The sequence below is a fragment of the Orcinus orca genome, chromosome 3 (assembly GCF_937001465.1).
Source record: "Orcinus orca chromosome 3, mOrcOrc1.1, whole genome shotgun sequence".
NCBI classification, from domain to species: Eukaryota; Metazoa; Chordata; class Mammalia; order Artiodactyla; family Delphinidae; genus Orcinus; species Orcinus orca.
Window position 1 is genome coordinate 30,188,056 of NC_064561.1, and position 26,945 is coordinate 30,215,000.

The 26,945-nt window shown below is 42.4% G+C and overlaps 1 protein-coding gene and 1 long non-coding RNA gene across 2 annotated transcripts in view; one reads left to right on the forward strand and one right to left on the reverse strand.

The window, feature by feature from the left end:
* The window catches only part of SLIT3 (slit guidance ligand 3), a 611,310-nt gene extending 584,365 nt beyond the window's left edge, over positions 1-26,945 (forward strand). The window contains exons 33-36 of the mRNA XM_004271979.2: positions 21,832-21,986; positions 22,639-22,924; positions 24,025-24,233; positions 26,548-26,945. Of these exons, the coding sequence (XP_004272027.2) occupies positions 21,832-21,986; positions 22,639-22,924; positions 24,025-24,233; positions 26,548-26,783 (886 nt within the window). The 3' untranslated portion in view covers positions 26,784-26,945. The remainder of the gene's footprint in view (positions 1-21,831; positions 21,987-22,638; positions 22,925-24,024; positions 24,234-26,547) is intronic.
* On the reverse strand, positions 947-26,658 carry LOC117202212 (uncharacterized). The gene is made up of 2 exons (XR_007476210.1): positions 26,530-26,658; positions 947-2,909 (listed from the first exon to the last, which is right to left on the reverse strand). It is a non-coding gene; the product is annotated as an uncharacterized LOC117202212 (long non-coding RNA).

The window sequence follows — 26,945 nt, forward strand, 5'->3', positions numbered from 1 at the left end:
GAGTCAGGGCCTCCTAACATCTCTGTTCCTGGGGCTGCTGGTCATGGGTGAAGTGCAGAGGAGAGAGAGCCGGGGGCAGGGCCAGGGCAGCCCTCCATAAAGCCTGGGGCGTCAGACACATCTGGGCTTGGCCAAGTTACTCCACCTCTTGCCTCCGTGTTCTCCCCGGTGTGCTGTGCATGACAGCACCACGTCCCTCCAGGGGTGTTCCTGGGGGCTGAGGGTTGAGAAAGCACTTGGCAAGTTGAGCCTGTACGTGGGCAGGTGAAGGACAGAAGGTGACAGCCAGACTCTGGAGCAGCTGGGCTCTGTCCAGAGCTTGGGGACCTTCCCTGCCCTTCCCACACCGACGTTAGCTGTTGGTCTGGTAGAGAGGTGTGTTGTTGGTAGGAATGTTGGAACGCTCTGCTGTTGTCTTAATCAGGATGGGAAGAATGAATCAGGAACCCAGAGAATTGCCATCTCCAGCCCTTGTCAGGGAGTCAGGTGAGAGTTAGCAGGTGGCCCTGGGGAGACCCCCGGCCCCTTCTCTTACCCATGGGAGGAACCAAGTAAAGGATGTTCCTGCCAGGATCCTCATGCCAAGCCTGGGGACAGATATTTAGTGCTCTTCAGCCCCAAATCCTAAAGGGCCCAAGTCTCTAAGAGTCTCATATTAAAAATGGTTTTGCGGGAACTTCCCTGGTGGGCCAGTGGTTAAGATTCCGAACTTCTGATGCAGGGGGCGGGTTTGATCCCTGATCGGGGAACTAAGATACCACGTGCCATGCAGCGCAGCCAAAAAAAAAAAAAATGGTTTTGCATCCAAATACTTTTCTCTGGGCAGCCCTGCTTTTGCCCCAACACTGCACGCTTTCACTCACCTCAGAAACGTCTCTCAGGCATTGTTACTGGATCAGGGCCAGGTGCTTACCGCTCAAAAATCAATACTCGAGAGAGAGGCAAATGTTGGTAGAAAGGAAAGTTGCTTTTAATCAGAATGCTGGCAATCTGGGGAGATGGTGGACTCAGTGTCCCCCAAAAACCACATCTGAAGATTCACTTGGCCGTGGAAGGTTTCAAAGGGAAAGACGGAAGCAGTCTCAGTTAATCATTGAGACGGGGGGGGGGGGGGTCACAGTCATCACCATCTCCGACTATGTGCAGACTTGTCGACTTCTTTTGATTTTTCTTTAGATGCTATCTTGCTTACACAGTTTGTGAGATGACTGGAGGGGGAAGCTAGGGAAGAGATCTGGTCATCTGTTAATTACTTACTCATTTCTACTTCTGTGATCTATGGAAAGAACCAACAGATTAGGCAGAGTATTATGCGATCAAAAGATCTGAAAGGTGTGCTAGGGCTGGAGATGAGTAGAGCGTGGGGGTGCAAGTTTAAGGTTAGCGACAAGACAAAGGGGGCCTCCTGCGAGAGTTCTTTCCTGCCAGGAGCTGCTTACAGCACCTCGTGTGGGTCCTGGGCTGGGTGTAGGAGCCGCAGCATTCAGGAAAACACAAGCCAGGGAGAAAGGCAGACATGTAAATAAGCACCTGTTGCCTGAGCAGGATAAAATAGGTCTCACAGGAGACGCCAGTGCATGCTGTGGGCACAGTGAAGCAGCAGCAGATGGCTGGTTCTGCTTAGAGGACCAGGAAAGGCTCCCTGGGGGAAGAGGTGATGTTTGAGCTGAGATGTGAGCTATGGCTCATGAGCATTTCCGCAGGCTCTGGGGAAGGGGAGACTCCATCGGTATACAAGGAAGCCATGCTGGGGTTAACAGAGGGCACAGGCCCAGCTGACAAGCAGCTGATGGGACCAGGAGGCCATCCCAGCCTCAAAATGAGATCTCCTCCTCAGTCAGTAGCGAGCTCTGGCCTCCAAAGCCTCAGAGCCAGGGAGGCAAACCAAGGCTGGTCTGCGGCCTGCCCACCGCGGCCCGCAGCAGGGATGTACAGGCCTGGAGCAGCTGGGTTCCGTGCCCTCCTTCCTGGGGGTGCCCAGTGGGAGTCACAGGTGGTGAGGTTCTCTTCCAGGCCCGAGGGAAATACACAAAAACCCACCCAAGCCCTACCTGCCCCAGAATGGGGACAGACTGCACTGTTCCTAACTTCCAAGATTTGTCTGAGGAGCAAACTCCCCTGCCTTCAAGGCCCAAGGGGCTGAGTGAGCTGACAGACTTGGGGGAAATGAGGCCCAATAGAGAGTGGTGGGGACTGTGGTAGCTTGGAGGGTATGGCTCTAGCAGATGCAGCTGTGTGGGATGCAGCTTCTTCTCAAAAGAAGCTAGAAATTCAGGGTTTCTATGTAAAATGCTTCAGGGTTTAAATGTTGACCATTGTAAAACACCCCAGGAGACCTCTCTTTGGCAAGCAGTGCATGCTCCCTTTGTCTTAATTACCACAGACCCATCCATTGCCAGGTCTTTTTCTCATCCGCAAGCCCCGGACATGCGTCATCACTCCTGTTTTAGAGATGAGAAACTTGATGCTCAGATGCATCCTTGGCACAAGAGGCCAGGAAGTGGCAGAGCTGCGATTTAGATCCAGGCCAGGCTCCCAGCAGAACCCGCTCTCCCACATGCTGGGGCATGCAAGGCGGGGCCTAGAGAGGGAGTATGGCCCTGCTCCGATGGTCCAGGAGTCCGGGGTTGCTGCGGTGCGGCTGATGTCTCAGGCTGCTGCCTGACCGGAATCCCAGGAACTCTTTGTGAGGCTCTGTCGCCACCTAGTGGTCACACCTCAGCATCCAGGTGAGCACGCCTAGTGCATCGAGGAATGACCATTCGTCCCAGGGTGGTGTGGGGTCCTATGCCTTGGGAGCTTGGATTTGAGTCCTGCTTCTACCAGCCCCACTTTAAGACTTCAGACTAGACCCAGTCTCTGAGGCTTAGGTCTCATTTCTAAAATGGAGAAAAAATGGTACATCCCACCTGGGGGTTGTTAGGGTTAAATGAGAGAATGCAAGTACCCAGCCTAGTTCAGCTTTCAACACATGTCTCCTCCCCCGGCCCCCAACAACTGTCATTAAAAGCAGAAGAGAACTCTATGGGCCACCCTTGGCCAACATATGTTCTCATGCCAGTCCCAGACAGGGGCCGCCCAGCCCGGCCCTGGCACCGCCAAAGCTTCCCACCTCCCACTCGATGCTGGTTCATCGAGCTTAGAGGATAACAACAAAGACTGTCAGAGCCCCTCTCTCCCCTGAAGTCCCTGAGTATCCTTCCAGGAGACTAATTCCTGGGCCTCGGAACCACAGTAGGATCATCTCTTTTAGAGTTCAGAGCAGGTTGGTTTTGAGTTTGGTTTCCTTTTCCCAATTTTTTTCTCTTTTGTAGCAGCAAAGCCATTTTTCCCATCCGTACTTCAAAGGCCAAGATTTTAAATAAATAAATAAATAAAAGTAGAAATGGAACCATTGTGATTTGCAATGGTTCCAAACCAAACCTCCAGGGACCCCATTTGAAAACCACCAGCTGTAGGCATTATTTCCAGGAGACCCTGGTTAGGATACGCCAGGAAGAAGGTGACTTATTAACCCACAAGCACCTACTGGCACAGACAAGGTTATGGTAAGTTTCCATGTGGAATCAATCCTTAATTTTTTAAATTGAGATATAGTTGATGCGTAACATATTGGTTTCAGGTGTACAACAATTCGATATTTGTGTATATGGTGAAATGATCACCACAGTAAGTCTAGTTAACATCCATCAGCATATATAGTTATAATTTTTTTTCTTGTGATGAGAACTTATAAGATCTACCGTCTTAGCAACTTTCAAATATAGAATATTAACAACTGTAGTCACCATGCTGTATATAACACCCCCAGGACTTATTTGTCTTATAGCTGGAAGTTTGTACCTTTTGACCCACTTCACCCATTTCGCCTACCCCCACCCCTGGCAACAACCAGTCTCTCCTCTGAATCTACAAGCTCAGGTTTTTTCATTTTTTTTTTGTTTTACAATAGATTCCACATACAAGTTAGGTCATATAGTATTTGCTTTTCTCTCTCTGACTTATTTACTTAGCATAATGCCCTCAAGGTCCATTCATGTTGTCACAAATGGTAAGATTTGCTTCTTTTTTATGGCTGGGTAGTATTCCATTGTACATACATATATACCACATTTTCTTTATCCATTCTTCCACTGATGGACACATAGATTGCTTCCATGTCTTGGCTATTGTAAGTAATGTTACAATGGACGTGGAGGTGCAGATATTTAGTGAGTGTTTTTGTTTCCTTCAGATAAATACCCAGAAGTGGAACTGCTGGATCATACGGTAGTTTTAAGTTTCTGAGGAACCTTTATACTGTTTTCCATAGCGGCTGCACCAACTTACATTCCCTCTGATAGTGCACAAGAGTTCCCTTTTCTCCACATCTTCATGAACACTTGTTATCTCTTCTCCTTTTGATAGTAGCCATTCTAACAGGTGTGAGGTGACGTCTCATTGTGGTTGTGATGTACACTTCCCTGACACTTAGTGAGCACCTTTTCGTGTACCTGTTGGACATCTCTATGAATTCTTTGGGAAAATGTTTATTCAAATCTTCTGCCCATTTTTTAATCAGTTTGTTTGAGTTTTTGCTGTTGAGATGTATGAGTTCTTTATATATTTTGGATATTAATCCCTTATCAGATATATGATTTGCAGATACCTTCTCCCATTTACTAGGTTGCCTTTTCATTTTGTTGATGATTTCCTTTGCTGCCCAGAAGGTTTTCAGTGGGGTGTAGTCCCACTTATTTTGTTTCTTGTGCTTTTTGGTGTCAAATCCAAAAAATCATCACCAAGACAATGTCAAGGAGCGTACCACCTATGTTTTCTTCTAGGAGTTTTATGGTTTCAGGTCTTATGATCAAGTCCTTAATCCATCTTCAGTTAATTTTTGTAGATGGTGTAAGATAGTGGTACCGTTTCGTACTTTTGTATGTGGCTGCCCACTTTTCTCAGCACCATTTGTTGAAGAGACTGTCCTTTCTCCTTTTTATATTCTTGGGTACTTTGTTGTAAGTTAATTGACCACATATGCATAAGTTTATTTCTGGACTCTCTATTCAGTTCCATTGACCTATGTGTCGGTTTTTATGCCAGTATCACACTATTTTGATTACTATAGTTTTGTAATATATATAGTTTAAAATCAGGGAGAGTGATTCCTCCAGCTTTTTCTTTCTCAAGATTGCTTTGGCTATTCAGAGTCTTTTACGGTTTCATACAAATTTTAGGATTGTTCCATTCCTGTGAAAAATGCCACTGCACTTTTGATAGAGATTGCACTTAATTTGTAGACTGCTTTGGGTAGTATGAACATTTTAACACTACTGATTCTTCCAATCCATGAGCACTGAACATCTTTCCATTTATTTTTGTCTCCTTCACTTTCTTTCATCAATGTCCTAACAGTTTTAATTGTACAGGTTTTATACCTCCTCAGTTAATTTTTTATAGGTATTTTATTCTTTTTGATGTGATTGTAAATGGGATTGTTTTCTTAATTTCTCTTTCTGAAAGTTCACTATTAGTGTATAGAAATGCAACTGATTTTTTTTTTTTTGCTTTTTTTAATTGAAGTATTGTTGATTTACAGTGTTGTGTTAGTTTCTGGTGGACAGCAAAGTGATTCAGTTATGTGTGTGTCTGTGTGTATATATATATATATATATTCTTTTTCAGATTCTTTTCCCAGATAGGTTATTATAAAATATTAAGTATCGTTCCTTGTGCTATACAGTAGATCCTTGTTGTTTATCTATTTTATATATAGTAGTGTGTATATATTACTCCCAAATTCCTAACTTATCCCTCCCCTGCACCTTTCCCCTTTGGTAACCATAAGTTTGTTTTGTATGCCTGTGAGTCTGTTTCTGTTTTGTAAATAAGTTCATTTATGTCATTTTTCTTAGATTCCACATATAAATGATAGCATATGATATTTTTCTTTCCCTGTCTGACATACTTCACTTACAGTGATAATTTCTAGGTCCATCCATGTTGCTGCAATTGGGATTATTTCATTCTTTTTTATGGCTGAGTAGTATTCCATTGTATATATGTACCACATCTTTATCCATTCATCTACTGATGGACATTTAGCTTGCTTCCATGTCTTGGCTATTGTGAATACCACTGCAATGAACACTAGGGCTGCAGTGAACATGTATCTTTTTGAGTTATGGTTTTCTCTGGATATATACCCAGGAGTGGGATTGCAGGATCATACGGCAGTCCTATTTTTAGTTTTTGAAGGAACCTCCAAACTGTTCTCCATAGTGGCTGTACCAAGTTACATACCCGCCAACAGTATATAGAAGGGTTACCTTTTCTCCACACCCTCTCCAGCATTTATTATTTGTGAACTTTTCGATGATGGCCATTCTGACTGGTGTGAGGTGATACTTCATCATAGTTTTGATTTGCACTTCTCTAATAATTAGCAACGTTGAGAATCTTTTCATGTGCCTTTTGGCCATCTGTATGTCTTCTTTGGAGAAATGTCTATTTAGATCTTCTGCCCATTTTTTGGTTGGGTTATTTTTGATATTGAACTGTATGAGCTGTTTGTGTATTTTTGAGATTAATCCCTTGTCAGTTCCATCATATGCAAATATTTTCTCCCATTCTGTGGGTTTTCTTTTTATTTTGTTTATGGTTTCCTTTGCTGAGTAAAAGGTTTAAGTTTAATTAGGTCTCATTTGTTTATTTTTGGTTTTATTTTCATTACCCTAGGAGACTGCTCCAAAAAGATATTGCTGCTATTTATGTCTGAGTGTTCTGCCTATGTTTTCGTCTAGGAGTTTTATAGTATCCAGTCTTACACTTCAGTCTTCAATCCATTTTGAGTTTATTTTTCGGTATAGTGCTAGAGAATGTTCTAATTTCATTTTTTTACAAGTGGCTCCAGTTTTCCCAGCACCACTTACTTAAGAGACTGTCTTTTCTCTACTGTATGTTCTTGTCTCCTTTCTTGTAGATGAATTGACCATAGGTACGTGGGTTTACCTCTGAGCTTTCTATCATGTTCCACTGATCTATAAGTCTCTCTTTGTGCTGGTAGAATACTGTTTTGATGACTGTAGCTTTGTAGTATAGTCTGAAGTCAGGGAGCCTGATGGCTCCAGTTCCATTTTTCTTTCTTAAGGTTGTTTTGCTATTCAGGAGCTTTTGTGTTTCCATACAAATTTTTAAATTTTTTGTTCTACTTCTGTGAAAAATACCATTTGTAATTTGATAGGGAATGCACTGAATCTGCGGATTGCTTTTAGTATATTCATTTTCACAAACTTGATTCTTCCAATCCAAGAACATGGTATATCTCTCCATCTGTTTGTGTCATCTTTGATTTCTTCAATCAGCATCTTATAGTTTTTGGAGTACAGGTCTTCTGTCTCCTTAGGTAGGTTTATTCCTAGGTTTTCTTTTTCTTTGGATCCAGCTGGTGTAATTTATTTATTTATTTATTTACATCTTTATTGGAGTATAATTGCTTTACAATGGTGTGTTAGTTTCTGCTTTATAACAAAGTGAATCAGTTACACATATACATATGTTCCCATATCTCTTCCCTCTTGCATCTCCCTCCCTCCCTATCCCACCCCTCCAGGCGGTCACAAAGCACCGAGCTGATCTCCCTGTGCTATGCAGCTCCTTCCCACTAGCTATCTATTTTACTTTTGGTAGTGTATATATGTCCATGCCACTCTCTCACTTTGTCACAGCTTACCCTTCCCCCTCCCCATATCCTCAAGTCCATTCTCTAGTAGGTCTGTGTCTTTATTCCCGTCTTACCCCTAGGTTCTTCATGACATTTTTTTTCATAAATTCCATATATATGTCTTAGCATACGGTATTTGTCTTTCTCTTTCTGACTTACTTCACTCTGTATGACAGACTCTAGGTCTATCCACCTCATTACAAATAGCTCAATTTCGTTTCTTTTTATGGCTGAGTAATATTCCATTGTATATATGTGCCACATCTTCTTTATCCATTCATCCGATGATGGGCACTTAGGTTGTTTCCGTCTCCGGGCTATTGTAAATAGAGCTGCAGTGAACATTTTGGTACATGACTCTTTTTGAATTATGGTTTTCTCAGGGTATATGCCCAGTAGTGGGATTGCTGGGTCATATGGTAGTTCTATTTGTAGTTTTTCAAGGAACCTACATACTGTTCTTCATAATGGCTGTACCAATTCACATTCCCACCAGCAGTGCAAGAGTGTTCCCTTTTCTCCACACCCTCTCCAGCATTTATTGTTTCTAGATTTTTTGATGATGGCCATTCTGACTGGTGTGAGATGATATCTCATTGTAGTTTTGGTTTGCATTTCTCTAATGATTAATGATGTTGAGCATTCTTTCATGTGTTTGTTGGCAGTCTGTATATCTTCTTTGGAGAAATGTCTGTTTAGGTCTTCTGCCCATTTTTGGATTGGGTTGTTTGTTTTTCTGTTATTGAGCTGCTTGTAAATTTTGGAAATTAATCCTTTGTCAGTTGCTTCCTTTGCAAATATTTTCTCCCATTCTGAGGGTTGTCTTTTGGTCTTGTCTATGGTTTCCTTTGCTGTGCAAAAGCTTTGAAATTTCATTAGGTCCCATTTGTTTGTTTTTATTTCCATTTCTCTAGGAGGTGGGTCAAAAAGGATCTTGCTGTGATTTATATCATAGAGTGTTCTGCCTATGTTTTCCTCTAAGAGTTTGATAGTTTCTGGCCTTACATTTAGGTCTTTAATCCATTTTGAGCTTATTTTTGTGTATGGTGTTAGGGAGTGATCTAATCTCATACTTTTACATGTACCTGTCCAGTTTTCCCAGCACCACTTATTGAAGAGACTGTCCTTTCTCCACTGTACATTCCTGCCACCTTTATCAAAGATAAGGTGTCCATATGTGCGTGGGTTTATCTCTGGGCTTTCTATCCTGTTCCATTGATCTTTCTGTTTTTGTGCCAGTACCATACTGTCTTGATTACTGTACCTTTGTAGTATAGTCTGAAGTCAGGGAGACTGATTCCTCCAGCTCCGTTTTTCGTTCTCAAGATTGCTTTGGCTATTCAGGGTCTTTTGTGTTTCCATACAAATTGTGAAATTTTTTGTTCTAGTTCTGTGAAAAATGCCGGTGGTAGTTTGATAGGGATTGCATTGAATCTGTAGATTGCTTTGGGTAGTAGAGTCATTTTCACAATGTTGATTCTTCCAATCCAAGAACATAGTATATCTCTCCATGTATTTGTATCATCTTTAATTTCTTTCATCAGTGTCTTATAATTTTCTGCATACAGGTCTTTTGTCTCCTTAGGTAGGTTTATTCCTAGATATTTTATTCTTTTTGTTGCAATGGTAAATGGGAGTGTTTTCTTGATTTCACTTTCAGATTTTTCATCATTAGTGTATAGGAATGCCAGAGATTTCTGTGCATTAATTTTGTATACTGCTGCTTTACCAAATTCATTGATTAGCTCTAGTAGTTTTCTGGTAGCATCTTTAGGATTCTTTTTTTTTTTTTTCAGTATGCGGGCCTCTCACTGTTGTGGCCTCTCACGTTGCGCAGCACAGGCTCTGGACGCACAGGCTCAGCGGCCATGGCTCACGGGCCTAGCCGCTCCACGGCACGTGGGATCTTCCCAGACCGGGGCACGAACCTATGTCCCCTGCATCAGCAGGTGGACTCTCAACCACTGCGCCACCAGGGAAGCCCTAGGATTCTTTATGTATAGTATCATGTCATCTGCAAACAGTGACAGCTTTACTTCTTCTTTTCTGATTTGGGTTCCTTTTATTTCCTTTTCTTCTCTGATTGCTGTAGCTAAAACTTCCAAAACTATGTTGACTAATAGTGGTGAGAGTGGGCAACCTTGTCTTCTTCCTGATCTTAGTGGAAATGCTTTCAGTTTTTCACCATTGAGGACGATATTGGCTGTGGGTTTGTCATATATGGCCTTTATTACGTTGAGGAAAGTTCCCTCTATGCCTACTTTCTGCAGGGTTTTTATCATAACTGGGTGTTGAATTTTGTCAAAAGCTTTCTCTGCATCTATTGAGATGACCATATGGTTTTTCTCCTTCAATTTGTTAATATGGTTTATCACATTGATTGTTTTGCGTATATTGAAGAATCCTTGCATTCCTGGCATAAACCCCACTTGATCATGGTGTATGATCCTTTTAATGTGCTGTTGGATTTTGTTTGCTAGTATTTTGTTGAGGATTTTTGCATCTATGTTCATCAGTGATATTGGCCTGTAGTTTTCTTTCTTTGTGACATCCTTGTCTGGTTTTGGTATCAAGGTGATGGTGGCCTCGTAGAATGAGTTTGGGAGTATTCCTCCCTCTGCTATATTTTGGAAGAGTTTGAGAAGGATAGGTGTTAGCTCTTCTCTAAATGTTTGATAGAATTCACCTGTGAAGCCATCTGGTCCTGGGCTTTTGTTTGTTGGAAGATTTTTAATCACAGTTTCAATTTCAGTGCTTGTGATTGGTCTGTGCATATTTTCTATTTCTTCCTGATTCAGTCTTGGCAGGTTGTGCATTTCTAAGAATTTGTCCATTTCTTCCAGGTTGTCCATTTTATTGGCATAGAGTAGCTTGTAGTAATCTCTCATGATCTTTTGTATTTCTGCAGTGTCAGTTGTTACTTCTCCTTTTTCATTTCTAATTCTATTGATTTGAGTCTTCTCCCTTTTTTTCTTTATGAGTCTGGCTAATGGTTTATCAATTTTGTTTATCTTCTCAAAGAACCAGCTTTTAGTTTTATTGATCTTTGCTATCGTTTCCTTCATTTCTTTTTCATTTATTTCTGATGTGATCTTTATGATTTCTTTCCTTCTGCTAACTTTGGGGGGTTTTTTGTTCTTCTTTCTCTAATTGCTTTAGGTGCAAAGTTAGGTTGTTTATTCGAGATGTTTCCTGTTTCTTAAGGTAGGATTGTATTGCTATAAACTTCCCTCTTAGAACTGCTTTTACTGCATCCCATAGGTTTTGGGTCGTCATGTCTCCATTGTCATTTGTTTCTAGGTATTTTTTGATTTCCTCTTTGATTTCTTCAGTGATCACTTCGTTATTAAGTAGTGTATTGTTTAGCCTCCATGTGTTTCTATTTTTTACAGATCTTTTCCTGTAATTGATATCTAGTCTTATAGCGTTGTGGTCAGGAAAGACACTTGAAACAATTTCAATGTTTTTAAATTTACCAAGGCTTGATTTGTGACCCAAGATATGATCTATCCTGGAGAATGTTCCATGAGCACTTGAGAAAAATGTGTATTCTGTTGTTTTTGGATGAAATGTCCTATAAGTATCAATTAAGTCCATCTTGTGTAATGTATCATTTAAAGCTTGTGTTCCCTTATTTATTTTCATTTTGGATGATCTGTCCATTGGTGAAAGTGGGGTGTTAAAGTCCCCTACTATGAATGTGTTACTGTCGATTTCCCCTTTTATGGCTGTTAGTATTTGCCTTACGTATTGAGGTGCTCCTATGTTAGGTGCATAAATATTTACACTTGTTATATCTTCTTCTTGGATCGATCCCTTGATCATTATGTAGTGTCCTTCTTTGTCTCTTCTAATAGTCTTTATTTTAAAGTCTATTTTGTCTGATATGAGAATTGCTACTCCAGCTTTCTTTTGGTTTCCATTTGCATGAAATATCTTTTTCCATCCCCTTACTTTCAATATGTATGTGTCCCTAGGTCTGAAGGGGGTCTCTTGTAGACAGCAGATATATGGGTCTTCTTTTTGTATCCATTCAGCCAATCTGTGTCTTTTGGTGGGAGCATTTAGTCCATTTACATTTAAGGTAAGTATTGATATGTATGTTCCTATTCCCATTTTCTTAATTGTTTTGGGTTCGTTATTGTAGGTCTTTTCCTTCTCTTGTGTTTCTTGCCTAGAGAAGGTCCTTTAGCAGTTTTTGTAAGGCTGGTTTGGTGGTGCTGAACTCTCTCATCTTTTGCTTGTCTGTAAAGGTTTTAATTTCTCCATCAAATCTGCATGAGATCCTTGCTGGGTAGAGTAATCTTGGTTGCAGGTTTTTCTCCTTCATCACTTTAAATATGTCCTGCCAGTCCCTTCTGGCTTGCAGAGTTTCTGCTGAAAGATCAGCAGTTAACCTTATGGGGACCCTTGTGTGTTATTTGTTGTTTTTCCCTTGCTGCTTTTAATATGTTTTCTTTGTATTTAATTTTTGAGAGTTTGATTAATATGTTTCTTGGCGTATTTCTCCTTGGATTTATCCTGTATGGGACTCTCTGTGCTTCCTGGACTTGATTAACTATTTCCTTTCCCATATTGGGGAAGTTTTCAGCTATAATCTCTTCAAATATCTTCTCAGTCCCTTTCTTTTTCTCTTCTTCTTCTGGAACCCCTATAATTCGAATGTTAGTGCGTTTAATGTTGTCCCAGAGGTCTCTGAGACCGTCCTCAGTTCCTTTCATTCTTTTTTCTTTATTCTGCTCTGCAGTAGTTATTTCCCCTATTTTATCTTCCAAGTCACTTATCCGTTCTTCTGCCTGAGTTATTCTGCTATTGATCCCATCTAGAGTATTTTAATTTCATTTATTGTGTTGTTCATCGTTGTTTCATCTTTAGTTCTTCTAGGTCCTTGTTAAATGTTTCTTGCATTTTGTCCATTCTATTTCCAAGATTTTAGATCATCTTTACTATCATTATTCTGAATTCTGTTTCAGATCGACTGCCCATTTCCTCTTCATTTGTTAGGTCTGGTGGGTTTTTATCTTGCTCCTTCATCTGCTGTGTGTTTTTCTGTTTTCTCATTTTGCTTATCTTACTGTGTTTGGGGTCTCCTTTTTGCAGGCTGCAGGTTCGTAGCTCCCGTTGTTTTTGGTGTCTGTCCCCAGTGGCTAAGGTTGGTTCAGTGAGTTGTGTAGGCTTCCTGGTGGAGGGGACTAGTGCCTGTGTTCTGGTGGATGAGGCTGGATCTTGTTTTTCTGGTGGGCAGAAATTGCGGTATGCGGGCCTCTCACTGTTGTGGCCTCTCCCGTTGCGGAGCACAGGCTCCGGATGCGCAGGCTCAGCAGCCATGGCTCACGGGCCCAGCCGCTCCGCGGCATGTGGGATCTTCCCGGACCGGGGCACGAACCCGTGTCCCCTGCATCGGCAGGTGGACTCTCAATGACTGCACCACCGGGGAAGCCCTATTCCTAGGTATTTTATTCTTTTTAATGTGATGGTAAATGGGATTGTTCCCTTAATTTCTCTCTATGATCTTTTGCTGTTAGTGTATAGAAATGCCACAGACTTCTGTGTATTAATTTTGTATCCTGCAACTTTACTGAATTCACTGATGAGCTCTAGTAGATTTCTGGTAGCGTCTTTAGGGTTTTCTATGTATAGTATCATGTCATCTGCAAACAGTGACAGTTTTACTTCTTTTCCAATTTGGGTCCCTTTTCTTTTTCTTCTCTGATTGCTGTGGCTATCTATGTTGAATAAAATTGGTGAAAGGGACTTCCCTGGAGGTCCAGTGGTTAGCACGCCACACTTCCACTGCAAGGGACATGAGTTCAATCCCTGGTCAGGGAACTAAGATCCTGCATGTCATGCTATGTGGCCAAAAAAAAAGAAATAGAAGAAAAAAAGTGGTGAGAGTGGACATCCTTGTCTTGTTCCTGATCTTAGAAGAAATGCTTTCAGCCTTTCACCATGGAGTCTGATGTTAGCTGTGGGTTTGTCACGTATGGTGTTTATTATGTTGAGGCCCCTATAGGTTCCCTCTATGCCCACTTTCTAGAGAGCTTTTATCATAAATAGGTTTTAAATTTTTTCAGAAGCTTTCTCTGTATCTTCTGAGACGATCATATGGTTTTTATTCTTCAGTTTGTTAATGTGTATCACACTGATCAATTTGCAGACACTGAAAACTCCTTGCACCCCTGGGATAAATGCCACTTGATCATGGTGGGATTTATCCCACATGTATCATGGTGTATGATACTTTCAGTGTATTGTTGGATTCAGTTTGCTAGTATTTTGTTGAGGATTTTTGCATCTGTGTTCATCAGTGATATTGGTTTGTAATTTTCTTTTTTTGTGGTATATTTGTCTGGTTTTGGTATCAGGGTGATGGTGGCCTCATAGAATGAGGTTGGAAGTGTTCTTTCCTCTGCAATATTTTGGAATAGTTTCAGAAAGATAGGTGTTAACTCTTCTCTAAATGTTTTGTAGGATTTGCCTGTGAAACCGTCTCGACTTGGGCTTTTGTTTGTTGGGGGGTTTTTTAATCACTGATTCGATTTCAGTACTTGTAATTGGTCTGTTCATATTTTCTATATCTTCCAGGTTCAATCTTGGGAGATTGTACCTTTCTAAGAATTTCTACATTTGTTCCAGGTTGTCCACTTTATTGGCATATAGTTGCCTGCAGTAGCCTCTTACGGTGCTTTGTATTTTTGTCATGTCAGTTGTAACTTCTTTTTCATTTTTGATTTTTTTAAATATAAATTTATTTATTTTTGGCTGCGTTGGGTCTTCGTTGCTGCGCATGAGCTTTCTCTAGTTATGGTGAGCAGGAGCTACTCTTCGTTGCAGCACGTGGGCTTCTCACTGCAGTGTCTTCTACTGTTGCAGAGCACAAGCTCTAGGCGCACAGGCTTCAATAGTTGTGGCAGGCAGGCTCAGTAGTTGTGGTGCATGGGCTTAGTTGCTCCATGGCATGTGGGATCTTCCTGGACCAGGGCTCGAACCCATATCCCCTTCATTGGCCGGTGGATTCTTTTTTTTTTTAATTTATTTATTTTTGGCTGCATTGGGTCTTTGTTGTTGTGTATGGGCTTTCTCTAATTGTGGCAAGTGGGGGGCTACTCTTCGTTGCGGTGCACGGGCTTCTCATTGCAGTAGCTTCTCTTGTTGCGGAGCACAGGCTCTAGGTACGTGGGCTTCGGTAGTTGTGGCACATGGGCTCAGTAGTTGTGGCACGTGGGCTCAGTAGTTGTGGCTTGCGGGCTCTAGAGCTCAGGCTTAGTAGTTGTGGTGCACAGGCTTAGTTGCTCCACAGCATGTGGGATCTTCCTGGGTCAGGACTCGAACCCATGTCCCTTGTATTGGCAGGTGGATTCTTAACCACTGCGCCACCAGGGAAGCCTGGCATGCGGATTCTTAACCACTGCACCACCTGGGAAGCCCCCCTTTCTGAGTTTATTGATTTGGGCCCCTCTCCCTTTTTTACTTGATGAGTCTTGCTGAAGGTTTATCAATTTTGTTTTTCTTTTCAAAGAACCAGCTTTTAGTTTCATTGATCTTTTCTATTCTTATTGTCTGTTTCATTTATTTCTCCTCTGATCTTTATGATTTCTTTCCTTCTACTAACTTTGGTTTTGTTTGTTCTTTCTCTAGTTGCTTTAGGTGTAAGGTTAGGTTGTTTGAGATATTTCTTGTTTTCTGAGGTAAACCTGTATCGCTATAAACTTCCCTCTTAGAACTGCATTCCATAGGTTTGTTGCATTCCATAGGTTTGGGATCATAGTACTTTTCTTTTCTGTTGTCTCTAGGTATTTTTTGATTTCTTCAGTGATCCATTCTTTTTTTTTAATAGGTCTTTATTGGAGTATAATTGCTTCACAATACTGTGTTAGTTTCTGTTGTACACCAAAGTGAAACAGCCATATGCACACATATGTACCTGTAGCCCCTCCCTCTTGAGTCTCCCTCTCACCCCTCTAGGTCATCGCAAAGCACTGAGCTGATCTCCCTGTGCTATGCTGCTGCTTCCCACTAACTATTTTACATTCGGTAGTATATATATGTCAATGCTACTCTCACTTCCTCCTCCCACCCGTTTCCTCAAGTCCATTCTCTATGTCTACATCTTTATTCCTGTCCTGCAACTAGGTTCATCAGTACTTTTTTTTTTTTAGATTCCATATATATGCATTAGCATACAGTATTTTTTTTTTTTAGATTCCATATATATGCATTAGCATACAGTATTTTTCCCTTTTTGACTTACTTCACTCTGTATGACAGACTCTAGGTCCATCCACCTCACTACAAATAACTCAATTTCGTAACTTCTTAAGGCTCAGTAATATTCCATCATATATATGTGCCACATCTTCTTTATCCATTCATCTGTCAATGGACATTTAGGTTGGCTCCATGTCCTGACAATTGTAAACAGTGCTGCAATGAACATTGTGGTACATGACTTTTTGAATTATGGTTTTCTCAGGGTATATGCCCAGCAGTGGGATTACTGGGTCATTTAGTAGTTTTATTTTTTTAAGGAACCTCTGTATTGTATTCCACAGTGGTCGTATCAATTTATATTCCCACCAACAGTGCAGGACTGTGCCCTTTTCACCACACCCTTTCCAGAATTTATTTGTAGATTTTTTGAAAATGGCCATTCTGACCAGCGTGAGGTGATACTTCACTGTAGTTTTGATTTGCATTTCTCTAATAACTAGTGATGTTGAACATCTATTCATGTGCCTCTTGGCCATCTGTATGTCTTCCTTGGTGAAATGTCTCTTTAGGTCTTCTGCCCATTTTTTAACTGGATTGTTTGTTTTTTGAAATTGAGCTCCATGAGTTTTTTGTATATTTTGGAGATTAATCCTTTTTCTGTTGTTTCATTTGCAAATATTTTCTCCCATTCTGAGGGTTGTCTTTTTGTCTTGCTTATGGTTTCCTTTGCTGTGCAAAAGCTTTTAAGTTTAATTAAGTCACTTTTTTGGTTGTTGTTTTTATTTCCGTTACTCTAGGAGGTGGGTCAAAAAAATCTTGCTGTGGTTTATGTCAAAGTGTATTCTTCCTATGTTTTCCTCTAAGAGTTTTATAGTGTCTGGTCTTACATTTAGGTCTTTAATCCATTTTGAGTTTATTTTTGCATATGATGTTAGGGAGTGTTCTAGTTTCATTCTTTTACATGTAGCTGTCCAGTTTTCCCAGCACCACTTACAGAAGAGGCTGTCTTTTCTCCATTGTATGTTCTTGCCTCCTTTGTCATAAATTAGGTGACCATATGTATGTGGGTTTCTCTCTGGGCATTCTGTCCTGTACCATTGATCTATATTTCTGATTTTGTGCCAGTACCACACTGTCTTGATTACTGTAGCTTTGTGGTATAGTTTGAAGTCGGGGAGCCTGATTCCTCCAACTCTGTTTTTCTTTCTCAAGATTGCTTTGGCTATTCGGGGTCTGTTGTGTTTCCATACAAATTGTAAAATTTTTTGTTCTAATTCTGTGAAGAGTGCCATTGGTAGTTTGATAGGGATTGCATTGAATCTGTAGATTGCTTTGGGTAGTATAGTCATTTTCACAGTACTGCTTCTTCCAATCCAAGAACATGGTATATTTCTCCATCTGTTTATGTCATCTTTGATTTCTTTCATCGGTATTTTATAATTTTCTGAGTACAAGTCTTTCACCTCCTTAGGCAGGTTTATTCTTAGGTATTTTATTCTTTTTGTTGCAATGGTATATTGGAGTGTTTCCTTAATTTCTCTTTCTGATTTTTCGTTGTTGGTGTATAGGAATGCCAGAGATTTCTGTGCATTAATTTTGTATCCTGCAACCTTACCAAATTCATTGATTAGTTCTAGTAGTTTTCTGGTGGCATCTTTAGGATTCTCTATGTATTGTATCATGTCATCTGCAAACAATGAGAGTTTTACTTCTTTTCCAATTGTATTCCTTTTATTTCTTTTTCTTCTCTGATTGCCATAGCTAGGACTTCCAAAACTATGTTGAATAAGAGTGGTGAGAGTGGACATCCTTGTCTGGTTCCTGATCTTAGAGGAAAATGCTTTCAGTTTTTCACCATTGAGTATGATGCTTGCTGTGGGTTTGTCATATATGACCTTTATTATGTTGAGTAGGTTCTATGCCCACTTTCTGGAGAGTTTTTTTTTTTAATCATAAATGGGTGTTGAATCTTGTCAAAAGCTTTTTCTGCATCTATTGAGATGATCATATGGTTTTTCTTCTTCAATTTGTTAATACTGTGTATCACATTGATTGATTTGCATATATTGAAGAATCCTTGCATCCCTGGGATAAATCCCACTTGATCGTGGTGTATGATCCTTTTAATGTGTTGTTGGATTCTGTTTGCTAGTATTTTGTTGAGGATTTTTGCATCTCTGTTCATTAGTGATATTGGTCTATAATTTTCTTTTTTGGTGATATCTTTTTCTGGCTTTGGTATCACAGTGATGGTGGCTTCATAGAATGAATTTGGGAGTGTTTCACCTTCTGCAATTTTTTGGAAGAGTTTGAGAAGGATCGGTGTCAGCTCTTCTCTAAATGTTTGATAGAATTTGCCTGTGAAGCCATCTGGCCCGAGACATTTGTTTGTTGGAAGATTTTTAATTATGGTTTCAATTTCATTACTTGTGATAGGTCTGTTTATATTTTCTAATTCTTCCTGGTTCTGTCTTGGAAAATTGTACCTTTCCAAGAATTTGTCCATTTCTTTGTGGTTGTCCATTATATTGGCATATAGTTGTTTGTAGTCTCTTATAATCCTTTGTATTTCTGCAGTGTCAGTTGTGATTTCTCCTTTTTCATATCTAGTTTTATTGATTTGCATCCTCTCCCTTTTTTTCTTGATGAGTCTGGCTAAGGGTTTATCAATTTTCTTTATCTTCTCATACAACCAGCTTTTAGTTTTATTGATCTTTCCTATTGTTTTCTTTGTTTCTATTTCATTTATTTCTGCTGTGATCCTTATGATTTCTTTCCTTCTACTCACTCTGGGTTTTCTTTGTTCTTCTTTCTCTAGTTGTTTTAAGTGTAGGCTTAGATTGTTTGAGATGTTTCTTGTTTCTTGAGGTGAGATTGAATTGCTATAAACTTCCCTCTTAGAACTGCTTTTGCTAAGTGCCATAGGTTTTGGGTCGTCATGTTTTCATTGTCATTTGTTTCTATGTATTTTTTAATTCCTTCTTTGATTTCTTCAGTGATCTCTTGGTTATTTAGTAGTGCACTGTTTAGCCTCCATGTATTTGTGTTTTCCACAGTTTTTTTCTTGTAATTGATTTCCAATCTCATAGCATTGTGGTCAGAAAAGATGCTTGAAACAATTTCAATTTTCTTAAATTTTTCGAGGCTTGATTTGTGACCCAAGATGTGATCTATCCTGGAGAATGTTCTGTGTGCACTTGAGAAGAAAGTGTATTCTCCACTTTTGGGTGGAATGTTCTATAAATATCAATTAAATCTATGTGGTCTGTTGTGTCACTTAAAGCTTGTGTTTCCTTATTAATTTTCTGTCTGGATGATCTGTCCATTGGTGTGAGGTGTTAACGTCCCCCACTATAATTGTGTTTCTGTTGATTTCCCCTTTTATAGCTCTTAGCATTTGCCTTATATATTGAGGTGCTCCTATGTTGGGTGCATAAACACTTATTGTTATTTCTTCTTGGATTGATCCTTTGACCATTGTGTAGCATCCTTCATTATCTCTTATAAGAGTCTTTATTTTAAAGTCTATTTTATCTGATACAAGTATTGCTACTCCAGGTTTCTTTTGATTTCCATTTGCATGGAATATCTTTTTCCATTCCTTCACTTTCAGTCTGTATGTGTCCCTAGGTCTGAAGTGGGTCTCTTGTAGACAGCATATATATGGGTCTTGTTTTTGTATCCATTCAGCCAGTCTGTGTCTTTTGGTTGGGGCATTTAATCCATTCACATTCAAGGTTATTGATATGTATGTTGCTATTACCATTTTCTTAATTGTTTGGGGTTTGTTTTTGTGGGTCTTTTTCTTCTCTTGTGTTTCCTGCCTAGAGGAGTTTCTTTAGCATTTGTTGTAAAGCTGGTTTGGTGGTGAATTCTTTTAGCTTTTGCTTGTCTGAAAAGCTTTTGATTTTTTCATCAAATCTGAATGCGATCCTGGCTGGGTAGCGTAATCTTGGTTGTAGGATTTTCTCTTTCATCACTTTAAGTATATCCTGCCACTGCCTTCTGGCCTGCAGAGTTTCTGCTGAAAAATCAGCTGATAACCTTATGGGGATTCCTTTGTATGTTATTTCTTGTTTTTCCCTTGCTGCTTTTAATATTTTTTCTTTGAATTTAATTTTTGTTAGTTTGATTAATGTGTGTCTTGGTGTGTTTTTCCTAGGGTTTATCCTGTATGGGACTCTCTGTGCTTCTTGGACTTAGGTGACTATTTCCTTTCCCATGTTAGAGAAGTTTTCCACTATAATCTCTTCAAATATTTTCTCAGTCCCTTTCTTTTTCTCTTCTTCTTCCGGGACCCCTATAATTCAAATGTTGGTGCATTTAGTGTTGTCCCAGAGGTCTCTGAGATTGTCTTCAATTCTTTTCATTCTTTTTTCTTTATTCTGCTCCTTGGCAGTTATTTCCCCCATTCTGTCCTCCAGCTCACTTATTAATTCTTCTGCCTGTGTTTCCTTATTGATTTTCTGGCTGGATCATCTGTCCATTGGTGTGAGAGGGGTAATGCAATATTAATTTCGTGTCTAGCAACTTTACTGAATTTGTTAGTTCCAACAGTTTTTTAGTGGAAAGTTTAGGTTTTTCTATATATAACATCATGTCATCTGCAAATAGTGACAGTTCTACTTCTTACTTGCCAATGTGTATGCCTTTTTTTTTTTTCTTTCCTAATTGCTCAGGCTGGGACTTCCAATACTTTGTTGAATATAAATGGCAAGAGTGGGCATCCTTGTCTTGTTTCTGATTTTGAAAGAAAAGCTTTCAGTTTTCACCACTGAATGTAATGTTAGCTGTGGGCTTGTTATATATGGCCTTTATTTGGTTGAGTTTGTTCTACACCTATATTGTTAAGAGTTTTCATCATAAATGGATGTTGAATTTTGTCAAATGCTTTTTCTGCATTTATTGAGATGATCACATGATTTTGCTCCTTCATTTTGTTAATTTGGTGTATCACACTGATTGAATTTGTGATTTTGAGCCACTCTTGCATCCCTGGAATACACCCCACTTAATCATGGTATATAACCTTTTGAATGTATTATTGAATTAGGTTTGCTAATATTTTATTAAGAATTTTTGCATCTACGTTCATCAGAGATATTGGTCTGTAATTTTCTTGTGGCATTCTTGTCTGGTTTTAGTATCAAGATGATGCTGACCTTGTAAAATGAGTTTGGAAGTGTTCCTTCCTATTTTTTGTAAGAGTTTGAGAAGGATTGTTATTAAGCCTTCTTTAAATGTTTTGTAGAATTCACCAGTGAACCCATCCAGTCCTAGACTTGTGTTTGTTGGGAGGTTTCTGACAGCTGATTCCATACCCTTAGAGGCATATTTCGTTTTACTGCACTTTGCTATATTGTGCTTCACAGATACTGTATTATTTACAAACTGAAGGTTTGTGGCAACTCTGTGTCAAGTCTGTTGGTGCCATTTTTCCAACAGCATTTGCTCACTTCATGTCTGTGTGTCATGTTTTGATAATTCTCATAATATTTCAGCCTTTTACAGTATTTATTATGGTGATCTGTGATCAGTGATCTTTGATGTTATTATTGCAGAAAGAGTATGCCTCCCTGAAGGCTCAGGTGACAGTCAGCATTTTTTAGCAATAATGTATTTTTAATTTAAGGTATGTAAATTGTTTTTTAGACAAAATGCTATCACACCCTTAATAGCGTACACTGTAGTAGTATAAACATAACTTTTATGTGCACTGGGAAACCAGAAAATTCATGTGACTTGCTTCCTCAGGTGGTCTGGAACTGAACCCACAGTATCTTATGTTGTTTGAAATTATTTCCAAATAAAAAACAAAACAAAATGCCAGGAATACTAGTCAAGTTCACAGCCCAGTGCAGGCTGTGGAAGGCACTCAGCAAATCCTCTGTCTCTCCCATTTCTCTCCTGCCCAGCGTGGAGACCGTGAATGACGGGCAGTTTCACAGTGTGGAGCTGGTGATGCTAAACCAGACCCTGAACCTGGTGGTGGACAAAGGAGCCCCCAAAAGCCTGGGGAAGCTCCAGAAGCAGCCAACAGTGGGCATCAACAGCCCCCTCTACCTTGGAGGTAAAGCCCCACCCCCTCCCACCCCAAACACCTCCACCTCCCACCTGCCCCCTGTGCTCGGGCACCCACCCCCAGGCCAACGGCTGAGGCTCGCTGCTCTCAGCACCCACTGCCAAAGCTAATCAACGAAGGCTTCCTGGAGGAAGTGACAACCAAGCTGCTCCCTAAAATGTGAATAGTTAGCCAGATCATGGGGAGGAGAAGAGGACAGGAAAGAGAGCAGGGTTCCTTCTGAGAAACTACACGTTTTTTAGGGAGGATGGGGGAAGGTGAAGATGGAATGGGAAGGAAGGAGATGGATACAGGGGCCATCCCCTTCAGATACAGGGGCTTCCTCTGCTCTGCCACCCCCTTAGATGCTGTGAGTCTCAGCTGATGTATGTAGACGAGTATGTTTGCCATTAAGGTCATTCAAAGGCCAAAGAGAGAAGGAGCCACCAGTCTGGCAGAGCATGGGCCTGAAACCCAGCCTTGGACCAGTAGTTCTCAAAGGGTTATGTGCCAAAGAACAAAAAAGGCATCAGAGCAGCTTATTCAACATGGAGGTTCCCAAGACTTCTCCCAAGGAGTCCACCTCCGAGGGCTGGAATTCGGGCGAGCAGGGTGGGCAGGGGAGTATCTTCAGGTCGCTGTCCTGGTGTCCCTCCCGCAGGCATCCCCACCTCCACGGGCCTCTCGGCCTTGCGCCAGGGCGTGGACCGGCCGCTGGGCGGCTTCCACGGCTGCATCCACGAGGTGCGCATCAACAACGAGCTGCAGGACTTCAAGGCCCTCCCGCCGCAGGCCCTGGGCGTCTCCCCGGGCTGCAAGTCCTGCAGCGTGTGCAGGCACGGCCTGTGCCGTGCCGTGGAGAAGGACAGCGTGGTGTGCGAGTGCCACCCGGGCTGGACCGGCCTGCTGTGCGACCAGGAGACCCGCGACCCCTGCCTCGGCCACAGGTCGGTGTCCCTTCCCCTCTGCCCCGCCCGGGTAGTGGGCACTGATGGAAGCTGGAGGGACTGCAGTCAGACTGTAGACAGGGGCTGCTTAGAAGGTCAGGGGCTTAACATGTCCAAACAGCAGGTCTTGTTCAGAGGAGACATCAGTGTGCCAGAGCCTAGCTGAAAAACACTTGTCAAGTGGCCTTCAGAAGTCGAAAGGGGCACCCGTGTGCATGCACCTTGGCAAGTGGGTGCATTTCGGCCCGACTCCCCACTCAGCGGTACCCTCTGAGGGCACCAGGGGTGTATAACCACGCACAGCCGAATCATTTCATGGCTCTGGCATTCATTATGCATCAAAATATTTACTGAGGGCCTACTATGTGTCAGGCCTTGTGCTAAAAATAGGAGACCCAGCATCCTCAGTGTTCAGAAGTCTGAATCGGCCAGAGATGACACCAGAGCCATGTCTAGTAATTCACTTGGCCGAACAAGCTGGGACATGATATTGTGGATCAGGAGTGAAGGATGCTATAAAGGGGTTGAGTTTCCTGGGTAGCTCTGGAGTGTGTGTGTGACTATGAGTGTGTGTGTGTGTATGCGTTTGACTCTGTAACGAATACGTCTACGATGAACCCTGCCTCTGAATGTCATCCCAGTACAGAGAATGCTGCAGCACAATTAAGAATCCAGGCTGTGGCATCAGTTTCTCCATCTACTGCACAGGACAGCAGAGGAGAGGGGATTGTAGAAAATAAGACTGATGCTAGGTGTAAAGCACTTACCCCAGTGCCTGGCACAGAGCAAGTGGTAGCTGGTGGTAGAGACAGTAGTAATCGTGTTATCAATTAAGATGGCAGAAGACTGCATGGGTTCTGACGTCTGTGGGTACAACAGCCAGCCTCATCAGGCTCACAGCTGTCAGTGTCACTCGGCGATGCTCACGGCCTCCAGCTGACTGATGCCCAGCCACTGGGCCGGTGGAGGGTGGACCATGGGGTGGAGAAGGCCTAAGGTCCCACAGCTCCGTGTCCCTTGGTCCGGGCTGGGGTGGACAAAGGAAGCCTCCAGCTGCACTGACTGCCTGGTTCCCCTCTCCTCCTCGCCTCTGCCCCCAGCTGCAGCCAGGGGAGATGCGTGGCAACTGGGACCTCATATGTGTGCAAGTGCGCCGAGGGCTACAGAGGGGCCTTGTGTGACCACAAGAATGACTCTGCCAACGCCTGCTCAGCCTTCAAGTGTCACCACGGGCAATGCCACGTCTCAGATCAAGAGGAGCCCTACTGCCTGTGCCAGCCCGGCTTTAGTGGGGAACACTGCGAACAAGGTGGGTCCACTGTGAGCATCGGCCGGGGGGGGTGGGAAACGACGGTGCCCGGGAAGGATGTGGGGGTCAGACTTGGACTCCACATTCAGATGACCTAAGTTCCAGTTCTGTCTGAGCCACTTAGAGGCTGCATGACCTTCATTAAGTTACTTTCTGAGCCTCAAATTCCGTCATGTTGAATATGGGGGGGCAACACCATAACTTCCTGTGTCAGTTAGCCATTGCTGTATAACAAATTAGCCCCAACACATAGCAGTTCAAAACCACACTAAACATGCTCCATCCCACACGGTTCCCGTGGGAAACGGCTTATCTGGATAGTTCCAGCTGGGGTCTCTGGAGGTTGCAAACCGCCAGGACTGTGTGAGCAGTCTGGGTTGTTCTTTCTCTCCTCTCCCCTCCCCTCCTTTTCTAATTGCCGGCCCTAGAGCTGCCAGGGTGGCCCTCTGACCAGCACCACTGACTCACCTGGGAGTTTATTAGAAATATAGACGCTCAGTCCCAGCCCAGACCTTCTGAATCAGAACCTGCTTTAACAAGAGCCCTCGATGGTTCTTAGGTTCTTAATCACATTAACATTTCAGACGTTGCTCTGCAGTCTCCTCCCAAACCTCATGCCATTATTGGGTCAACAAAAGACAGTTCCTTGGTCTGATCCCATTTCAAAAACATCAAATCACTTACCTCTCTTAGTGACCCCTTTAGTGTATTAATTTGGAGGTAAGTGCAAAAAAGGAAAATTGAAATTAAATTATATTCCAGCTGAAATGGTTCTGTCTCACCTTGGAGGTTTTTCTCCTGCATGGAAACTGAGAAGTCTTCGTCTTCCTTCCTGCCACCAGAATCCTGGGCAGGCCACCTCCTGTCACTAGAGGACTCTTTCACATCTTATACCTTGTTGAAATACCATTCTTAACCAATTTGGTAAATAATGTATTCTGAAATAATTTCAGATCTAACAGAAAAATTGCCAGAATATAAACAGCGTTCCCATTCCCTTCAGCTGGACAGCCCAACTGTTAACATGCTGCCGAGTGTGCGTTCTCCCTGCCCCGCACATCACACACACCTATTATCATTAGGCTTCTTTTGATCCTGTTAACAATCACATAATTTTTAAAACCTATATCAAGCTTAACAGAATTCACATCACATCACATTAACCACCTAAAACTTTAAACTGCATAAAGCCCTTTTGCATTCACAATCCCTGTGGTGCTCATAACAGCCCCTGAAAAAGCAGGAAGAACCAGGACCTGTGTCACCATTTTCCGGACAAGGAAACTGAGGCCCAGGGATCCAAGGCTGTGTGGCCGAGGATCCTAGTCCTGAATCCATGACTCTCTCTCTCTCTCAGTGCCTTGCTCCAGATGCTTTCCCAATGTACTGAGGACAGTAGTGGGGTCAAGGTGAAGAGTTGGGTCAGGGACCAAAGGATTAAGCAGATCCAGGGGTCCCCTCCCCTCATTTCTACAACTTGTGGAAAAGCTCGCACGCGTGCGCGCGCACGCACACACCCCACCCCCAGACTCTTTGGCTCACTGACTACTGTTCCTCTTTCAGATCTCAACTCCAGCATCACTTCCCAGAGACAATCCCTGGCCCCTGGGCTAGTCAGGCTCCTTTGCCATGTATTTTGTATAAACACATCCCGTTTCTTCGTAGCATGCACCTCAGTTTATCATTACAAATGTATTTATTTAAATGACACTGTAATTAGTGTCTAGACTCTACACCAGCAGAGACAGGCTACTGAGAGTGGTGGGGACTGGGGCAAACTGGAGATCTCCTGCCCCGTCTAAAGCCCACGGCTTCAGCCCATCATTGCCACGCAGGGATGCAGACTCAGCTTTGCCAGAGCCCCTGGTTTTCAAAGAAACCAGATATCCCAATGTTCAGATGCAATCTCCTGGCATTGTGGTTTTTTCTTTTTTTTAATGTTGGCATTTAATTTGGTTTCTAAGTGTCTGTGGCACAAGCAACATAGGTCTGGGATGGGATTTAGCCCTCAGTCCCCCAATCTGCCACATCTAGTTTGATCTTTAAGTTCCTTGAAGGAAGGGACCAAGCCTGCTCTTGTCACCCTGCTATCCTCGGGGCTTAGTTTTAAACCTATTATCGAGGTTGGCACGGAAAGGCACTTAGTATTTGTGGAAGAGTGAGATGGGTTATGGGAGGGTGGGCAGGGAGACGGATGGATGAGTGAATGAGTAAGTACGCACGGGCTTCGGCCCACGAGTGTCTCAGAGCAGCCTACCCCGGACAGCCATCTCCAGCCCCAATGCCCTGCCCTTACCTCTTCCGCCCTCTGCAGAGACTCCATGCCTGGGGGGGGTAGTCCGAGAGGTGATCCGCCGCCAGAAAGGTTATGCCTCGTGTGCCACGGCCTCCAAGGTGCCCTTAATGGAATGTCATGGGGGCTGCGGTCCCCAGTGCTGCCAGCCCACCCGCAGCAAGCGGCGGAAATACGTGTTCCAGTGCACAGACGGCTCCTCGTTCGTGGAAGAGGTGGAGAGACACTTAGAGTGCGGCTGCCGCCCGTGTTCCTAAGGCCCCCCGCAGCCCTTCCGCCTCCCGGACTCCAGCCGGGTGGGTGGGGACGGCCACGTGGGACCCCCGCCACGAGATTCGCAGTGAAGCAGTAGAAGCTGGAAAGGAAGCAAAAGAAGAGAATATTAAGTATATTGTAAAATAAACAAAAAATAGAACTTA